This window comes from Neovison vison, chromosome 5 (genome assembly GCF_020171115.1).
Source record: "Neovison vison isolate M4711 chromosome 5, ASM_NN_V1, whole genome shotgun sequence".
NCBI lineage: Eukaryota > Metazoa > Chordata > Mammalia > Carnivora > Mustelidae > Neogale > Neogale vison.
In genome coordinates, this window is record NC_058095.1 from 44,334,870 (window position 1) to 44,350,073 (window position 15,204).

At 43.4% G+C, this 15,204-nt stretch overlaps 1 protein-coding gene across 1 annotated transcript in view; it reads left to right on the top strand.

Annotated features, from left to right (window-relative positions):
• CA10 (carbonic anhydrase 10) overlaps positions 1-15,204 on the top strand; it is a 535,654-nt gene that overhangs the window by 426,283 nt on the left and 94,167 nt on the right. Inside the window, exon 4 of the mRNA XM_044248645.1 lies at positions 3,189-3,374. Coding sequence (XP_044104580.1) covers positions 3,189-3,374 — 186 coding nt within the window. The remainder of the gene's footprint in view (positions 1-3,188; positions 3,375-15,204) is intronic.

A 15,204-nucleotide genomic window follows, 5' to 3' on the forward strand; every position in this document is an offset into this window, starting at 1 on the left:
AGGCCTCATGATCTCATACTGATTATGCATTTATTTGAGAATGGAGGCATGCACACTTCGGGATTATCTGGTTGCAAAGAATAGATAGCTTGAGAAAAAAATTAATTTATTGGTAAGATGTAAAGCATATGAGAAAATGCAGCTCAGACCTCATGAAGAAGATGTGAAGGATTTCTGAAGGTCAAGTAGCTGTTCTCTCTCTGCCAGTGCAAGGTTTCCTCTGTCACTGCTGGCACATCTGCTTCTCTCTGGTCTGACTTCCAGCTACCCAGCAGGCTGCATCTCTGGACTCCATGTGACTTTCCAGTTCAGGTACTCAACAGTGCCAGGCCCTCAACAGAGTTTCTGTTGCTAGTTCCAGATTCAGGAGGGGGAAGATTAATCACCTAGTGTATATGTTAGCTTTTGCTCTATTACAAACTACCTCCAAAACTTAGGGGCTTAAAACCCCAATTATTTAGCTTCCAAGTCTGTGGGTCTGTGGGCAGTTCTTCTGGTCCAGGCCAGGCTAAGTTGACCTCAGCTGGGCCAGTCAGTTGGCAGGCCAGCCATGGGGTGGTCAGTTTGTGATGACTTCTCCTTGAATTACTCTCTTCAGTGTTGTATCATCCCCCAGCAGGCTAGCCCTTGTTGACATGGTCTCAAGTTTCCCAGAAGGAGAAAGCACAGATGTCATATTCTGTATTGGCCAAAGCAAGTGAAAAGGCCAGCCCAGAGTCAGGAGGGAGAGAAGCAGACCCCTATCTTGATGGAAGCAGCTACAGAATCATGTTGTAAGGAATGCAGTTAGAGGGAGGTGAAGAATTCTGGCCATTTTTGCAATCTGCTCTCTAATCTGCCAAGCACCCAGGCTGACGTGAGCTCCATCTTGTAGCTACAGAACATTTACATATTTCCACATGGCCCCAGGGATTGAAGCAGCCGGGGAGAGAGATACTGGAGATTTGTGCATAAGTTTTCCACGGTTTCACCCTGTAAGTGATACTCGTTGTGTCCTCTCCCATCTCTCCCAACATCAGTCACATGGGCTCCACCTTACAGCAAAATGGCAGAATCATGAGTCAATGGAGTATTTAGTGGGCATTACTGTCTCTGCCACAGTGAGCCATCTACAGACCTATTTGATTATTCACAAAACTAGTGTCAGAAAAGTGGAGGGGCAGATAAGGATAGCGCTAGTGAAAGAATAAATAAAAACATGACAAAGGAAGGCATCAGACATTACATAAAGCCATTAAGGAATCCCTAAGGCAGAAGGCTGGGCCCAAGTCAGAGTAAGCAGGAAGAAAATCCAAGTATCCCAGCCTCTGAGAATCCAGAAGCATTCCATTCAGACCCATTCAGTGTCTCCTTTAATCTTCTGTTCTGCCCCAAGAGCTAAGTCAACCCAGGAGACGAAGGCAGTAGAGTCAAGGGTAGGAATCGGGGTTCTAGGATCAAGAGTTGAGAGGTCCTAAGTCAAGAAAATAAAGCTGAATACCAAGTTTAAAGAGAAAAGAAGGAAAGGGAGCATCAAGCAGTAAAGTCAGCAGTTGAGAGGCTGAAGCAAGATGGAATCAGGAGTGAGGAAGGGAAATGGGAAACTTGGATCCATCTCTTTAGCATAGCACTGAATCCCTGAGCTCTGAGAAGGGGGTCAGAGCTCAGATTCTTTTTTTTTTTTTTTAAAGATTGTATTTATTTATTTGATAGACAGAGATCATAAGTAGGCAGAGAGGCAAGCTGCGGGTGGGAGGAGGGGCAGGCTCCCTGCTAAGCAGAGAGCCCGATTCGGGACTCCATCCCAGAACCCTCGGATCATGACCTGAGTTGAAGGCAGAGGCTTTAACCCACTGAGCCACCCAGGCGCCCCCCAGAGCTCACATTCTGCACAGCCTCTGGTGGCAGGGGCAAGAGAGGGACCTAACAAAAGCACATGGGACTGCACACTTGAGACTTCGGCCCAAAGCCTTCGGTCTCTCACGACAGCTCACTCCTGTTCGCCCATTTTGGCTTCCTTGTCTCTCATTTGGTCTTTGTGGCATCTCTTGCTTTCTCCAATTTCTCACACCTGAGATTTTAACTTTTACAGTGTCTGTATACATTCCAAGTACTTAAGGTTAGAGGGGCAAGTTGTTTTTTTAAGTTTTTATTTTAATTCCAGGATAGTTAACATACAGGGTAGTATTAGTTTCAGGTGTGCAATAGAGTGATTCAACCATCCCATACATCACCTGTTGTTCATGGTGACAAGCATACTCCTTAATCCCCATCACCTATTTCACCCATCCCCCCCACCTGGCCCCCCCTTCCAGTGACCATCAGTTTGCTCTCGAGAGTTAATATTCTGTCTCATGATTTGTCTCTCTCTCTTTTTTCTTCCTTTGCTCATTTGTTTTATTTCTTAAATTCCACATATAAGGGAAATCGTATTTATCTTTCTCTGAGTGACTTGTTTTGCTTAGCCTGATACTCCATAGCAACCATGTTGCTGCAAATGACAAAATTGCATTCTTTTTTATGGCTGAGTAATATTCCTCTCTCTCTCTCTCTCTCTCTCTCTCTCTCTGTGTGTGTGTGTGTGTGTGTGTGTCTTCTTTATCCATTTATCTAACAATGCTATTAATTGATACTTGGACTGCTTCCCAACTTTGGCTCTTATAAATACTGCTGCTAAGAACAAAGGGTTGCCTGTGTGCCTTTGCATCAGTGTTTTTGTATTCTTTGGGTAAATATCCAGTAGTGTGATTGCTGGATCAAAGGGTAATTCTTTTTTTTAACTCTTTGAGGATACTCCATACTGTTTTTGCAGAATGGCTGGCCCAGTTTGCCTTCCCACTGACAGTGCACAAGTGTTCCTCTTTCTCCACATCCTTGCCAACACCTGTTGTTAAGCGGAACAAGTGACTTTTTCTAAGTGCAATGTTCAAAATATTAATCACAATTGCTGAGGTCTCCTTTGAATCCCTACCTCAAATTCCTACATGATCATGTGATCGTAAATGTGGTTTATGCCTCTCGGAAAGTACCACATAAGCCAGGTAGGGCAGGAATGCCCTCCAAGTACTTCTACTCCCCATTTCATATAGAGACTTAGCCTAATGGTTGCCCATCAAGAGGAGGCAAAAGGCATTTGTCTAAGCACCATGCTGGGTTTGGTGAGACACAGAAAGAGAACTTTGCTTGACTTATTGTGCATTGTGTTGCAGGTCAGTGGGACCATGTACAACACTGGAAGACATGTGTCCCTGCGCCTGGACAAGGAGCACTTGGTTAACATATCAGGAGGACCCATGACATACAGCCACCGGCTGGAGGAGATCCGACTACACTTCGGGAGTGAGGATAGCCAAGGGTCGGAGCACCTCCTCAACGGACAAGCCTTCTCTGGGGAGGTATGTGGGGCTGTTGAAGTCCTAAAGTTGAGTGCCAATTAATAAGGCTTGGTGCCTATTTATACCCAAGGTGGGATAACAGATGGAAAGCTTTCTTTTAAATCTGTGAAATGAGAAGGTCAGTGCCTCCTTTCTCCATCTGTCTTTTTGCAAGTTGACTGGAAGTCTATAAACTGTGCTTCCAGTTTTTTCTAGGGAAGGCCACAATGGAACAGGGTATTTCCTTCTGAGACATTGACGCAGCTCTCATGACCCACACCCTACAGTGGTCTCTGGAGCATTATTTTAACCCCAAACCCTCACTTTTCTTGCATACCTTCACTTAGACCTCCCTGGACCATCAGCCTCTCATAGAAGGGTATAGGCTCCATAATTCTTCCTTCTGGCAGAATGGGTCTTATTTGCACAAAACTATAACTTACTGTGAAACAAATGTCAGGCAACTAAACGGTCTGCCTGACTTTCTACAGATTGGAAATGTCACTGTATGTCACCATTAATGGTGAGTATCATTGTGTGCCACCATCAACCCAGATAGGATTCAGACCATAGCAGTGAGCCAAAATGGCTTCAATTATAGGATGAGAGCTATGGTTTAAACAGATATCATCCGGGTTCTGACCCTTGACAAGCACGGTCTAGTTAATTTGTCCTCTTACACTTGATGGTGGTTATCAACCAGGAGTCCAGGGGGCTTACATGCTAAATAGCCAGTAACTGTGTTTGTCTTTAAAAGTCCTCGGTAACTGATAAAGCTGTGAAATAACAGAAGTATGTATCTCACAATGGACCTGGTCCTTTTAATTTTTTTTTCAGTCAATATCATGTTTAAACCTGGCATTGTTTTTAATACTCATACTATACTCGTAGGCGAGTTTAGGGACCCTAATGGAAAAACTCCCTAGAGTTGCAGTTTCTGGGCTAGAGTATAGAGCAGGGAAGATGATGAAAGCAGGACAAAAGTCCATGAATTGAGAGTGACCAGGGATTACCAGTCTGAATTAAGGACTATTATAAATTAGATAAACACTTCCTTTATAAATACATATTATTTCAATATTTGTAAGTATTTTATTTGTTGGCTTACTTGCTCATTTCTTTGCTTTTCTCCCTCACTGAACTGTTACATTCTTCTCCTTATCATAATGTTGCCTCTGACTAAAAATTAATTTATTAATGAATTTATTCAATGAATGAGTGAAAATAAATTTGGATGGTTACTTGGCTAAAATCTTTACTTTGTAGAGTTCCTTAGAATTGCCTTTTCTTCAATGTGTGATAAAGGGTGCGTTGTAATTTGTATAGGAACTACAATTTTAGAGTAAATGAGTCTCTCCAAAATCCTTCAGGGAAACATATAACAAGTTTATCTCTCAAAGTATTAATTTTCCTAGACATGCCCAGACTGCAGGTATCAGGCACTCCAAGGAATCTGCATTTTTAAAGCCCCCAGGAGAGTCTGTTGACTAGGTTTGTGAAACACTCACTCCACCAGCACATTATTAAGTGCTCTCAATGAATAGAGCCTCTAAACAGAGATGCAAGTGAGAATTAACTGGGGACCATTGTCAAAATATTTACATTTGAATCCTTCCCTAAAGCAATTGAATCAGGGCCTCAGGGAGTGGAGTCAGCTCTGCACACTTGTAGAAATTCTGGTGAGTGACCACTGGGCCACTTCTAGCCCTCGCTCTGCTGGAATTATCCCAGTTTTCTAAACAATGAGAACTTAATCAACCAAACCATATTGCACAAGCATTAAAAAGGGCACCCAGGTGTCATTGCAAATGGCAAAGCTGGGGGTGCTGTCTACAGGGATGGGATCTGGGGAATAGCTTCCCAAGAAGGCAAGCCAGAGCCTTGGCCTCAGCACAAGAACTCTCACACTTTGTCATGGGCAGACGACATCAGCTATGTCATATTTCTTTCCCAGCCCCTCGGTATGGAGTGGCTTCTGAACTGGTGTGGGTTTAGGTGCAAGAAATCAAAATACTAGAAGCACCCAAATAATGTCACGTGGCTAAGTATTAGCCTTTGAGATATTTAAGAGTTTAGTGACCAAGAAAAGTTTGGCACCTTCTCTGTGGCATGAGGGAAAAGAGCTAGGGTCCATGGATGGAAGTCCTAGACAGATGGAGTTCAGCCAAATAAATAATACGTTCTAACAGTGAGAGCTATCCATTGCTGGAATGAGTTTGCCTCTGAAAATAGCGAATTCCCATCACTGGAATTATTAAGCATGAAATGGAATTTGAGGACTTCATAAGAATATCTCACCTCATATCCTCATGAGCAAGGAATGCACCTTCTAGTGCTGAAATCCCATGCAATCCATGATTTCCTGCTAGAAAATGTCCCCCAACCAGATTCCACTGAGTTTTAGCCCCAGTTAGAGTACATAGAGCCCATCCTGTAGGTCGGTGTCTTATTTTTATTTAGTGTTCTCCTTAAAGCCACCTTTGGTCTCTGTTTTTTGGCTATCCTCTACGAGCACCTAAGTAGACACTTCTAGCAACAGAGCGTGTGTTTATTTTGTTGACAATGAATAATCACATCGCCATCTGTCCCATCTATCATCGCTGATCGTGATAAGTCAATTAATGCCAGGCATTTTCCTTGGCACAGTGCAACAGTCGTTATCTCAAGAGCTGTAGATTAATTGCAGTCTTGTCTAGTGAGGTTATTGTAATTGATGGTAATCATTTGCTTTGTTTTATAAAGCTGCGTGGATGTACGACACAGTCTGCAACCACATTTTTTTTTTTAATTATTCATGTCCTACATGAAGCACTCCTGGATGCCTTGTTGGGGGTCGGTGATAAATGAGTATATTCAGGGATTCAAATATCTCCATTTTTTTCAAGAAGGGAAAACGAACCGTTCTTAATAAGGAAGACCCTTTGCCTGCTAATCGTGTCTAACTGGTTAGATTCATGTCCTTTCTAAAGTAGGGTATTTACGAAAAGAAACAAATGCATTAACCAGGCAGAAGATAATATTTGAAAAGAATCATGGGGATGGATGAAGTTCCAATAGAGAGGCTAGACAAAAAAAAATAATAATAATAATAAGTTTTCTTATTGAGGGGAGGTTGGAAAGATTCATTTTGAACACTTTCTTGAAGTTCTTTCAGAAGGCCCAAGGGAGGGTAGATACTGAGACTCATGCCCGCCATTTTGTAGGAAATCTCTGCCAGGTCCTCCCGTTCGTGCCATCCATCTTCCTATGCCTCTGGTCCTCCTGCTGTGTGCTGAGCTCCACAGCCCTGCACAGCAGACAGTCTACTGAGGGACACATATATTTAAAATACAGTGTCACATGGCTTATATTTGAGGATGCTTCTGGAAGAGGCTTATGAAGTAGGTCTCTTGGGACTGTTTTAAGTAGAGGACAGACGGACGCCTGTGTGGTCAGGCACGGTTGCTGCTCTCACTGAAGGTGAGCTCGGAACATGAACCTTCCCAGGCTCAGCCTCTCAAGTCTCTAAGTCTGCTCACACACATCTGAGCAAGGAACCGGTCCACAGCTATGGCCATGAATGTGGGTAAGATTGTTTCCTTTAAAGGGGGGGAACAAGAGTCATATTTATTTATGTGTTTGGCAGCTTGTTTGTTGGCTTACCTATTTATTTAGTGGCTCTGAACCAGGAAAGGGAAAATAATTATCTCCATGCAAACAACTGAGAAGTGCAGAAAGTGCAGGCCCTGTCCCCTTCCAGGAGTCAGTTACATGCATCCTTTAGAGACTGGCTGCGCTGAAGCCGCACAAATTTGGAGGCATACGCGACACCGAATCGTTCCGAAGTGTGCTAGAGTATGAAAAGCGCCGAGGAGCACATCACGGAGAGCCAGGGCCCCATTAGGCACTGAACGGCTCTGGAGGGAGGTACTCAGGCAATGTAATTAGTGCTTTGCCGGGAGGCTGGGACCTCCTTGTAGAGATGTTCATTGGCACAAGTGGAGTTTTGAAGGGGAATGAGAATTGGGATGTTTAAGAATAACAGGGACACAGTTGTACATATGGAAGAGCTCCCGGAGAGCTGTGGTAATGGTGTTCCCTCTGTCTGAATGCCAGCTTTCTCTCGCTCTTCCTCATTCCCCCACAGCCCCTCATCCCCAACCCAAGAGCTTTCCAAGCCTCCTTCCCTCCTCCCAGACAGTGACTCCCAGAGAATCCTCCATATTCACCAGTTTAGTGGTCCGCAAGCTATAGCCTGTGGACCAAATTCAGTCAAGTAGAGTAGCTATACATAGTTTACATATTTAAAGGATTTTTTTTCCCAAAGAAGAATGTGCAGCAGAGACCCTGTGTGGCCTGCCAAAGCTTGAAACAGTTGCAAAATATCTGATCTTTTACAAAGAAATGTTGCTGACCCCAATCTATTAAATTGCTCATCACTGTAGATATTATAACTGCTTACTCTCAGTTCTCTTCGAAATGGAGTTCTTTGTTGATAGAGATTTTATTTTGATCATCACTATATTCCTAGCCCTTTGTACATTGTCGGACACGTGAGGGCAGAGTCATAAGTGTTTACTGAATGAAAGAATAAATCATCTTCCTATGCCCCTTAAAGACAGGGACTCTTTTCACTACACATCTTTGTATACCATACACCTAGCACAGTACCCAACATTCTGTAAGTGCTTAATTGATGTTTGTGGAATGAGTCATTCAGTCACTGAATCCCATAATTCAATCAACTATTGGCAACCTAGGAATTCAAAACTTACAGGCTTTTTTCCTGGAATTTGGGGTGTGTTGTCTTCATTGACTACACCAGGAATATGCCACTTCCTTTAAATGGAAGGTGAAGGGTTTCGAAAAAGGCTGTCCGAAGCACTGAGTTCTGTTAGAAACTGGAGAAGAGAAAGAGTGGTTTAGTTCACAGCTACCATGAAGGCATGTTCTGGGCTTTCTTTGAGAAAGGATTATACTTTGAGAGATGCAAAATTTATTAACAAGGTCTTAACCCAGCCCTATCCTCAGTGTGGTAAAGAACACAAAATGATTGAACAATTAAGTGTCACCTTGGAGGAGCAAGGCAGAGACTTGAGTCAGTTACTCTGCAGCCCAATCCAGAACTTGCCCGGCTCGTCCACAGGTGGTTATGGAGACTCACTACTAACATCTGGCCACTGTTGACGTGCTTCCTGATTTGCTTTTCATTCATTCCCTCCTTCATTCATTCAGCTAACAAATATTGAGTGCCTACCATATGCTCCCGTGAAGAAAATAGATAAAAGTCCTTCCTGTATAGTGCTTGCAGTCAAGTGAAAATGGGCAAATAATAAATAATAAACATAATAAATGAGTCAATGCACGTGATAAGTTAGAAGAGGATCAATGCTATGAGGGAAAAGTAGAGTCAAGAAGGACCAGAGCTTGAGGACTGGAGGTAATGAGTTACAATGGTAAGCAGGGTGGTCCGTTTGAGCTGTATTGAGAGGATGCCATCTGTGAGGTTGCCATAGAGATGTCTAGGGGAAGGACCTTCCAGGCAGTAGTTAACAGCTGGTACCATGGCTTTGAAGTGGGGGAAAGCTATGAGTGTTCTAGGAAGAGGGAGAGGAGCATGTGCGCAGGGTAAGTGAGAGGGCATGAGAAGTCAGGGAGGAGAGAGGGGCGGGGCCAGTGCATATCAGGTCATCTTTTCCTTTGTATGGACTTTGTATGGGCTTTGTATGGACTTTGGCCATTATTCTCAATGAATTCCGAAGCACAACACAAATTCTCCCATTTAATTACCCAACACTAGCTCAGTGAAGTTACCTCTTAGCATTGTCTCCCTCTGAACCTGGAGAAACTAAGGCCCAAGACCATGCAGACAGTAAATGATCGAGATTGGGCTTAACTCAGGTCTTCCGATTCATAACATCGCTTAAACAAGCCAAGCTTTACCTACCTATAAACCCCAGAGTGGTGACTGCTCACCTACTCTGGGCCCTAGCCCAGGGGGTATTTCAAAGATTTGTAGACCATGGTGAAGACCATGACTTCCCAGAATGTCAGCTCCTGGAAGTCACAGAGTAGGTTATACTTTTTTTTTTTTTTTAAGATTTCATTTATTTACTTGACAGATAGAGATCACAAGCAGGCAGAGAGGCAGGCGGGAGCGGGGCGGGGGGGGGAGGGATGCAGGCTCCCCTCCAAGCAGAGAGACCTATGCAGGGCTCGATCCCAAAACCCTGGGATCATGACCTGAGCCAAAGGCAGGTGCCCGTAGGTTGTACTTTTTAATATGTCCCCATACATGTGATAGGCACCTGACAGATAGTACTGAATGAAAAAATTGAATGAGCAAATGAAGATAATTTAAAAGATGACAACTTTAAGAGTGCCTAAATTATGCCCAGTCTATCATGGATTCAGTCCTATCATCGTAATGGCAAACCTATAAAGTTAATGTCAATATCAACAGAAGTTCTACATATGTTAAGTTATTCACAAATGCAGAGTAAGTGAATTTTTCAGAGTCCCTGGGAGGAGGAATGGATCAATGAATAGCCAACATGCTAGAAAAATTCATGTAGATTCCTCATTTCAGGCCCTGGAATTACTCCCAGGATCAGACCAGGGAATTTATCTTTGCCAATGCTAGAAGCCAAAGTTCTGGATCCCAGGAGCCATTCCCACTCAGAATTAGCAAACTGGCCTTCGAGAAGCAAAGCAAACAGAAGTCGGAAGCCCAAATGGTGGTAGGACCTATTATGATGATGCCAGCAAGTAGATGAAGACTGTGATCTAAGAATAGAGAGTCTTGCCTTTGGACATTATTATGATTACTTCTGGGAAGGGACAACCCAATCAAGTCAGCAGCTTCCTGGATTGCTAGTTTTAGATGAACACCATGGGGCAGCCAAAGAGAGAAACACTGCAGTTAAAGACAACTTGCTGAGGTCAACTCATTATCCTGTGGGCTCCCATTCCAACCTGCAGCATACCTCTGACCTGGTCCTGCCAGGATGCCATTATGACAGCCACCATGGTCTTCTACTGGACTCTAATCTTCTCCCTGGTGTTCTGTCTAAAGCAGAGAAGGAGGTATTATATTACAAAGACATTAATGTAAAAGATTACATTTTTTTACATTTTTACATTTATTATATTATTATTTATTACATTATTACATTTATTATATTATTTTACATTTTTACATTTATTATATTACAAAGACATTAATGTAAAAGACATTACCTGGGACTTGATCAAGGTTCAGCCTCGAACATAATGGTCACCATGGAGACCATCAGTGTTTGGTTTTACAAGTGTCAAATGTGGTCTTTCTTTATTTAGTAACCAATGACATAGCAGTTAAGGAGGGTACTGGACCCGACACTTCTACCAATGAGTGAACTTTTTACACCCCTTTCCAAAGCCACAGGAATAAAATCAGCTGGAAAAGAAAGATGTGAAGTAAGAGTGACCCATTCACTACTACTCTGACCACTGTCAAGAGTTCACAAAATTTGCAGAGGTTCCACCAAAGATCACATCTCCTACTTCAAGGGACAGACCTGCTATTGAAAAGAATGAGTCTGCTGAAAGCCTCCGTCTGAAGTGTTAAAATTGGAGGTCCCATGGAGGTCACCTCTTCCAAACCACTTACTGTACAATAGAAAAATCAGATGACAGAGAGGATAAGAGCACTGCCCAAAGTCACTGAGAGTCAGTGGCAGAATTAGGACCCAAACTTAAGTTTCTGGCGCCCTAGTTTGAGATTTAAAATTTTTCAGATAAAAATGTAAATTATGTACAATCTCAAGATTCAGCAGGCCCTTTGAGTCCATCTGGTTTAGTTGCCCCACAGAGCACGTATAGTCTGATAATCAGATTCCCTAGCTTAGTGAGCAGAGCCCATCACAAGAACATTTATGCAGACAGCCTCAAAGAGGCAGAGACATGGACAGATTACTTTCCAAACACGAGCACTCATCAGCATCCCTGCGGAGAGGGTTCTAGAAGTCACCAAATCACCCCCAACAAAAATACCGTCCATATGAGAACTGTAATAGTGCCTGATTGCAAGAAATGTAGAAATGAAAGACTGGAAAACTAAAATAGAAAGTAAAATTCCTGAAAGACCCTTTGGTTGGTCTTATTATGAAAAGGCAATCATGAGCACTTGAGAATAGAAGCCATGCTTTTCTACAGTTTGAATCCCCCCTTCCGCCCACACTCCCCCATAAACATCTAGAACAGCTTCGTAATATTAAATATAAGTAATCTAGATAATAATATTGCAAAATTAAATCATGAGATGTCTAGCCATTCCATGATAAAGCCGTTTAAAACCCTCAGATTCATTTGCTCTGACATATCGATAAACTTTTGCTGAAACAAAGCTAATCATCTCAATGGTGCTGACTTAATTGCTCGCCAGTTGACGGATAATAAACAGACCTGAGGATTAAAATATGAACTAATTACTGTACTCAATTCCATTTACTTGATTTCATGTTCCATTAATTTTTTGCATCATTTCTGGTGGAAGCCTTAGATTTATGGTCGTCCTGAATGAATTATACCAGTTAGTTGCCTGTGGCATGCTCGTGTTCAGAATTGGTTGGAAAGGGCAGAATTCTGGGCAGTAAATATTTAGCCGAAGCAGCCTAGGATATAGTAAGTGAAGGTAATTATCCGTTCCCAAATACCAGCCAGAGTCAGCTTCTATAAATCTATCCCCATCTCAGCAGTAAAAGGGCAACACTAGGATGGCTCTCATGATTATTCATTGGATCAGCTTGGTAGAGGCCATTTCCAAGAGCAGTAGTGGCTTGGTCCAGAAGAGGGCTGCAGGGAAGCAGGGGCAAGCACACCCTGGAGAAGGGACAGTGGCCTGGGAGTCAGATACTTGTGGTACTGGATGGAGGCTAATGTTTTTCCTTCAAAGATCTGCCTTCAACACGCCGTTCTGACACCTACTAGCTGTGTGATCTCAGGAAGGTCAAAACGGGGCAGATCACTTAGCCTTCCCTACCCTTTTAAAACTCTGAACTGGGTTTAATAAATCCAGTCCCGTAGACGCGATCGGTTCATTGTGTATTGAGAAAAAGCATTCCTGTGATAGGGCTTCTTAAGCTATAAAGTGCTATGCCAGTCATCTAGTCCAAAGTCTTTGCAGAGAGGACTTATAAAGATAATCACAATGTGCCAAGGTGGTTGCTACCATCGGCTTTCATTTATCGAGCATGTCCTATGACCCAGTTCATAGTTCATATTTCTTCTCACTCCCAGGGCTCACAATGAACCTGTGAGCTAACACTTGGAAGCACCATTTTTACAAAAAGGAAAAAAAAAAAAAAAGTCAGAGAAATTAAGGAACCAGCTTCAGTCACAGGGTCCATTTGGGGAAGAGTGGGGATTTGAACCCAGGTCTCTGGCTTCAGCTATGCAAAGTTAGGGCACCTAACTAGTTCTGCTTCTAAGTAGCTGCTTGATCACAGGTTAAGCTCCTTCTCTCTAATCACAAGGGCCCTGTGTGTCACCTGAGAGGATGCTGCACCAGCCTCAGGAGTAACCTGCACTTTTTCTGGCTATAAAGGGAGACAGGAGCAAGGGGAAATATTCACTTCCGTGCACCTGCTGAGGACTGTAGGTCCATCCACCTGCCCCTCTCGGATGGACAGTAATTGGGATGTTACATACAGATGCACAGTGATTTATTTTTTCTTGCACATCTTTGAAACACAATAAACAAGGTATTGCTTATCTGTAAATTCGTTTCTGTACAAACACATCTGTTTCCCTCTGCAAAGTGTGGGAAGCCTTATTCCTTAGTCTCAGAGGTGGCTTGGGCAAATGTATTTTCTTATAGTGGATCTGTTTGCTAACCTAGAAATTTCTGTATTGAGACTTAAACATGGACCCTGCAGGAGCTCTTTGGCAAAGTGAGCTTAGCCAAGAAGTTTTAGATCACACTCCTGGCCAGGAAAAAGGGGAAGGCCCAGCGATCACCAGATACCTGCCCCAGAACTCGGCCCCCTGCTCCAAGGATTTTTTTGTTTTTTTTTTTTTAAAGATTTTATTTATTTATTTGACAGAGAGAGATCACAAGCAGGCAGAGAGGCAGGCAGAGAGAGAGGAGGAAGCAGGCTCCCTGCTGAGCAGAGACCCGACGCGGGCCCCGATCCCAGGACTCTGAGATCATGACCCGAGCCAAAGGCAGCAGCTTAACCCACTGAGCCACCCAGGCGCCCCAAGGTTTTCAAAGCAAATAGCAGTGTCTCCTTCGGGAAAGACCGTTGTGGTGGACCCAAACAGCCACCCAGAAAAACTATTCTTTCTGTGAGGTCCTTGGTGGGGATCAAACATTTCCTGTTGCACCTGACTGTCAAGGGCTGATATATTTCCCTGCCCCAGCTGATGAGCTAGGACCTACTTATGTGAGCAGTGGTTAATCTCAGAGTTTAAAATTGCCAGAGCTATTCACTCCTATGTTTGAATCTGGCTTTGTCACACACACCTGTGACCTTGGGCAAGTTACTCAACCCACTTGTCCCTCAGTTTCCTTATTGATGAGAATAACAGCGATGGCCATCCGTGGGACTCCCCTCCCCAATGTTATTGAGGTAGAGTTTATCCACAAGAAAGTCAGCAGTTTTAACTGTACAAGTCAATATATCTTCGTAAGTACATAGTCATGTAACCACTGCTACGGCTATGATCTCAAACCCTTTCATCACCACAAAAGATGGCCTCATGTCCCTCAGAGGTCAATCCCCTGACCCCTGGAAACCACTGATGTGCTCTCCCTGTAGTTTTGCTTTTTTCAAATTTCAATGGATTCATACAGCATGTAGTCTTTTTTTAATTTTTTTCAATTTTATTTTATTTTTTCAGTGTTCCAAGATTCATTGTTTATGCACCACACCCAGTGCTCCATGGGATATGTGCCCTCCTTTATACCCACCACCAGGCTCACCCATCCCCCGTCCCCCCTCCCTCCAAAACCCTCAGTTTGTTTCTCAGAGTCCACAGTCTCTCATGGTTCATCTCCCCCTCAGGAGTAACCTGCACTTCCCCCAACTCACTTCTCTTCTGCATCTCCCAATGTCCTCCATGTAATTCCTTATGTTCCACAAGTAAGTGAAACCATATAATAATTCACTCTCATTGCTTAACTTACTTTACTCAGCATAGTCTCCTCCAGTCCTGTCCATGTTGATGTAAAAGTGGGGTATTTATCCTTTCTGATGGAGGCAGAATACTCCATTGTATATATGGACCATATCTTATTTATCCATTCATCTGTTGAAGGTCATCTTGGCTCTTCCCACATTTTGGCGATTGTGGCCATTGCTGCTCTGAACATTGGGGTACAGATGGCCCTTCTTTTCACTACATCTATATCTTTGGGATAAATACCTGGTAGTGCAATTGCAGGGTCATAGGGTAGCTCTATTTTTTTTTAAGGTTTTATTTATTTATTTGACAGAGAGAGATCACAAGTAGTCAGAGAGGCAGGCAGGGAGAGAAGAGGAAGCAGGCTCCCCGCTGAGCAGAGAGCCTGATGAGGGGCTCAATCTCAGGACCCTGACACCATGACCTGAGCCGAAGGCAGAGGCTTTAACCCACTGAGCCACCCAGGCACCCTGGGGTAGCTCTATTTTTAATTTCTTAAGCAATCTCCACACTATTTTCCAAGGTGGCTGCACCAACCTGCATTCCCACCAACAATGTAACATTGTTCCCCTTTCTCCACATCCTCTCCAACATTTGTGGTTTCTTGCCTTGGTAATTTTCACCATTTTCACCATTCTAACTGGTGTAAGGTGGTATCTCGATGCGGTTTTGATTTGAATCTCCCTGATGGCTAATGATGATGAAC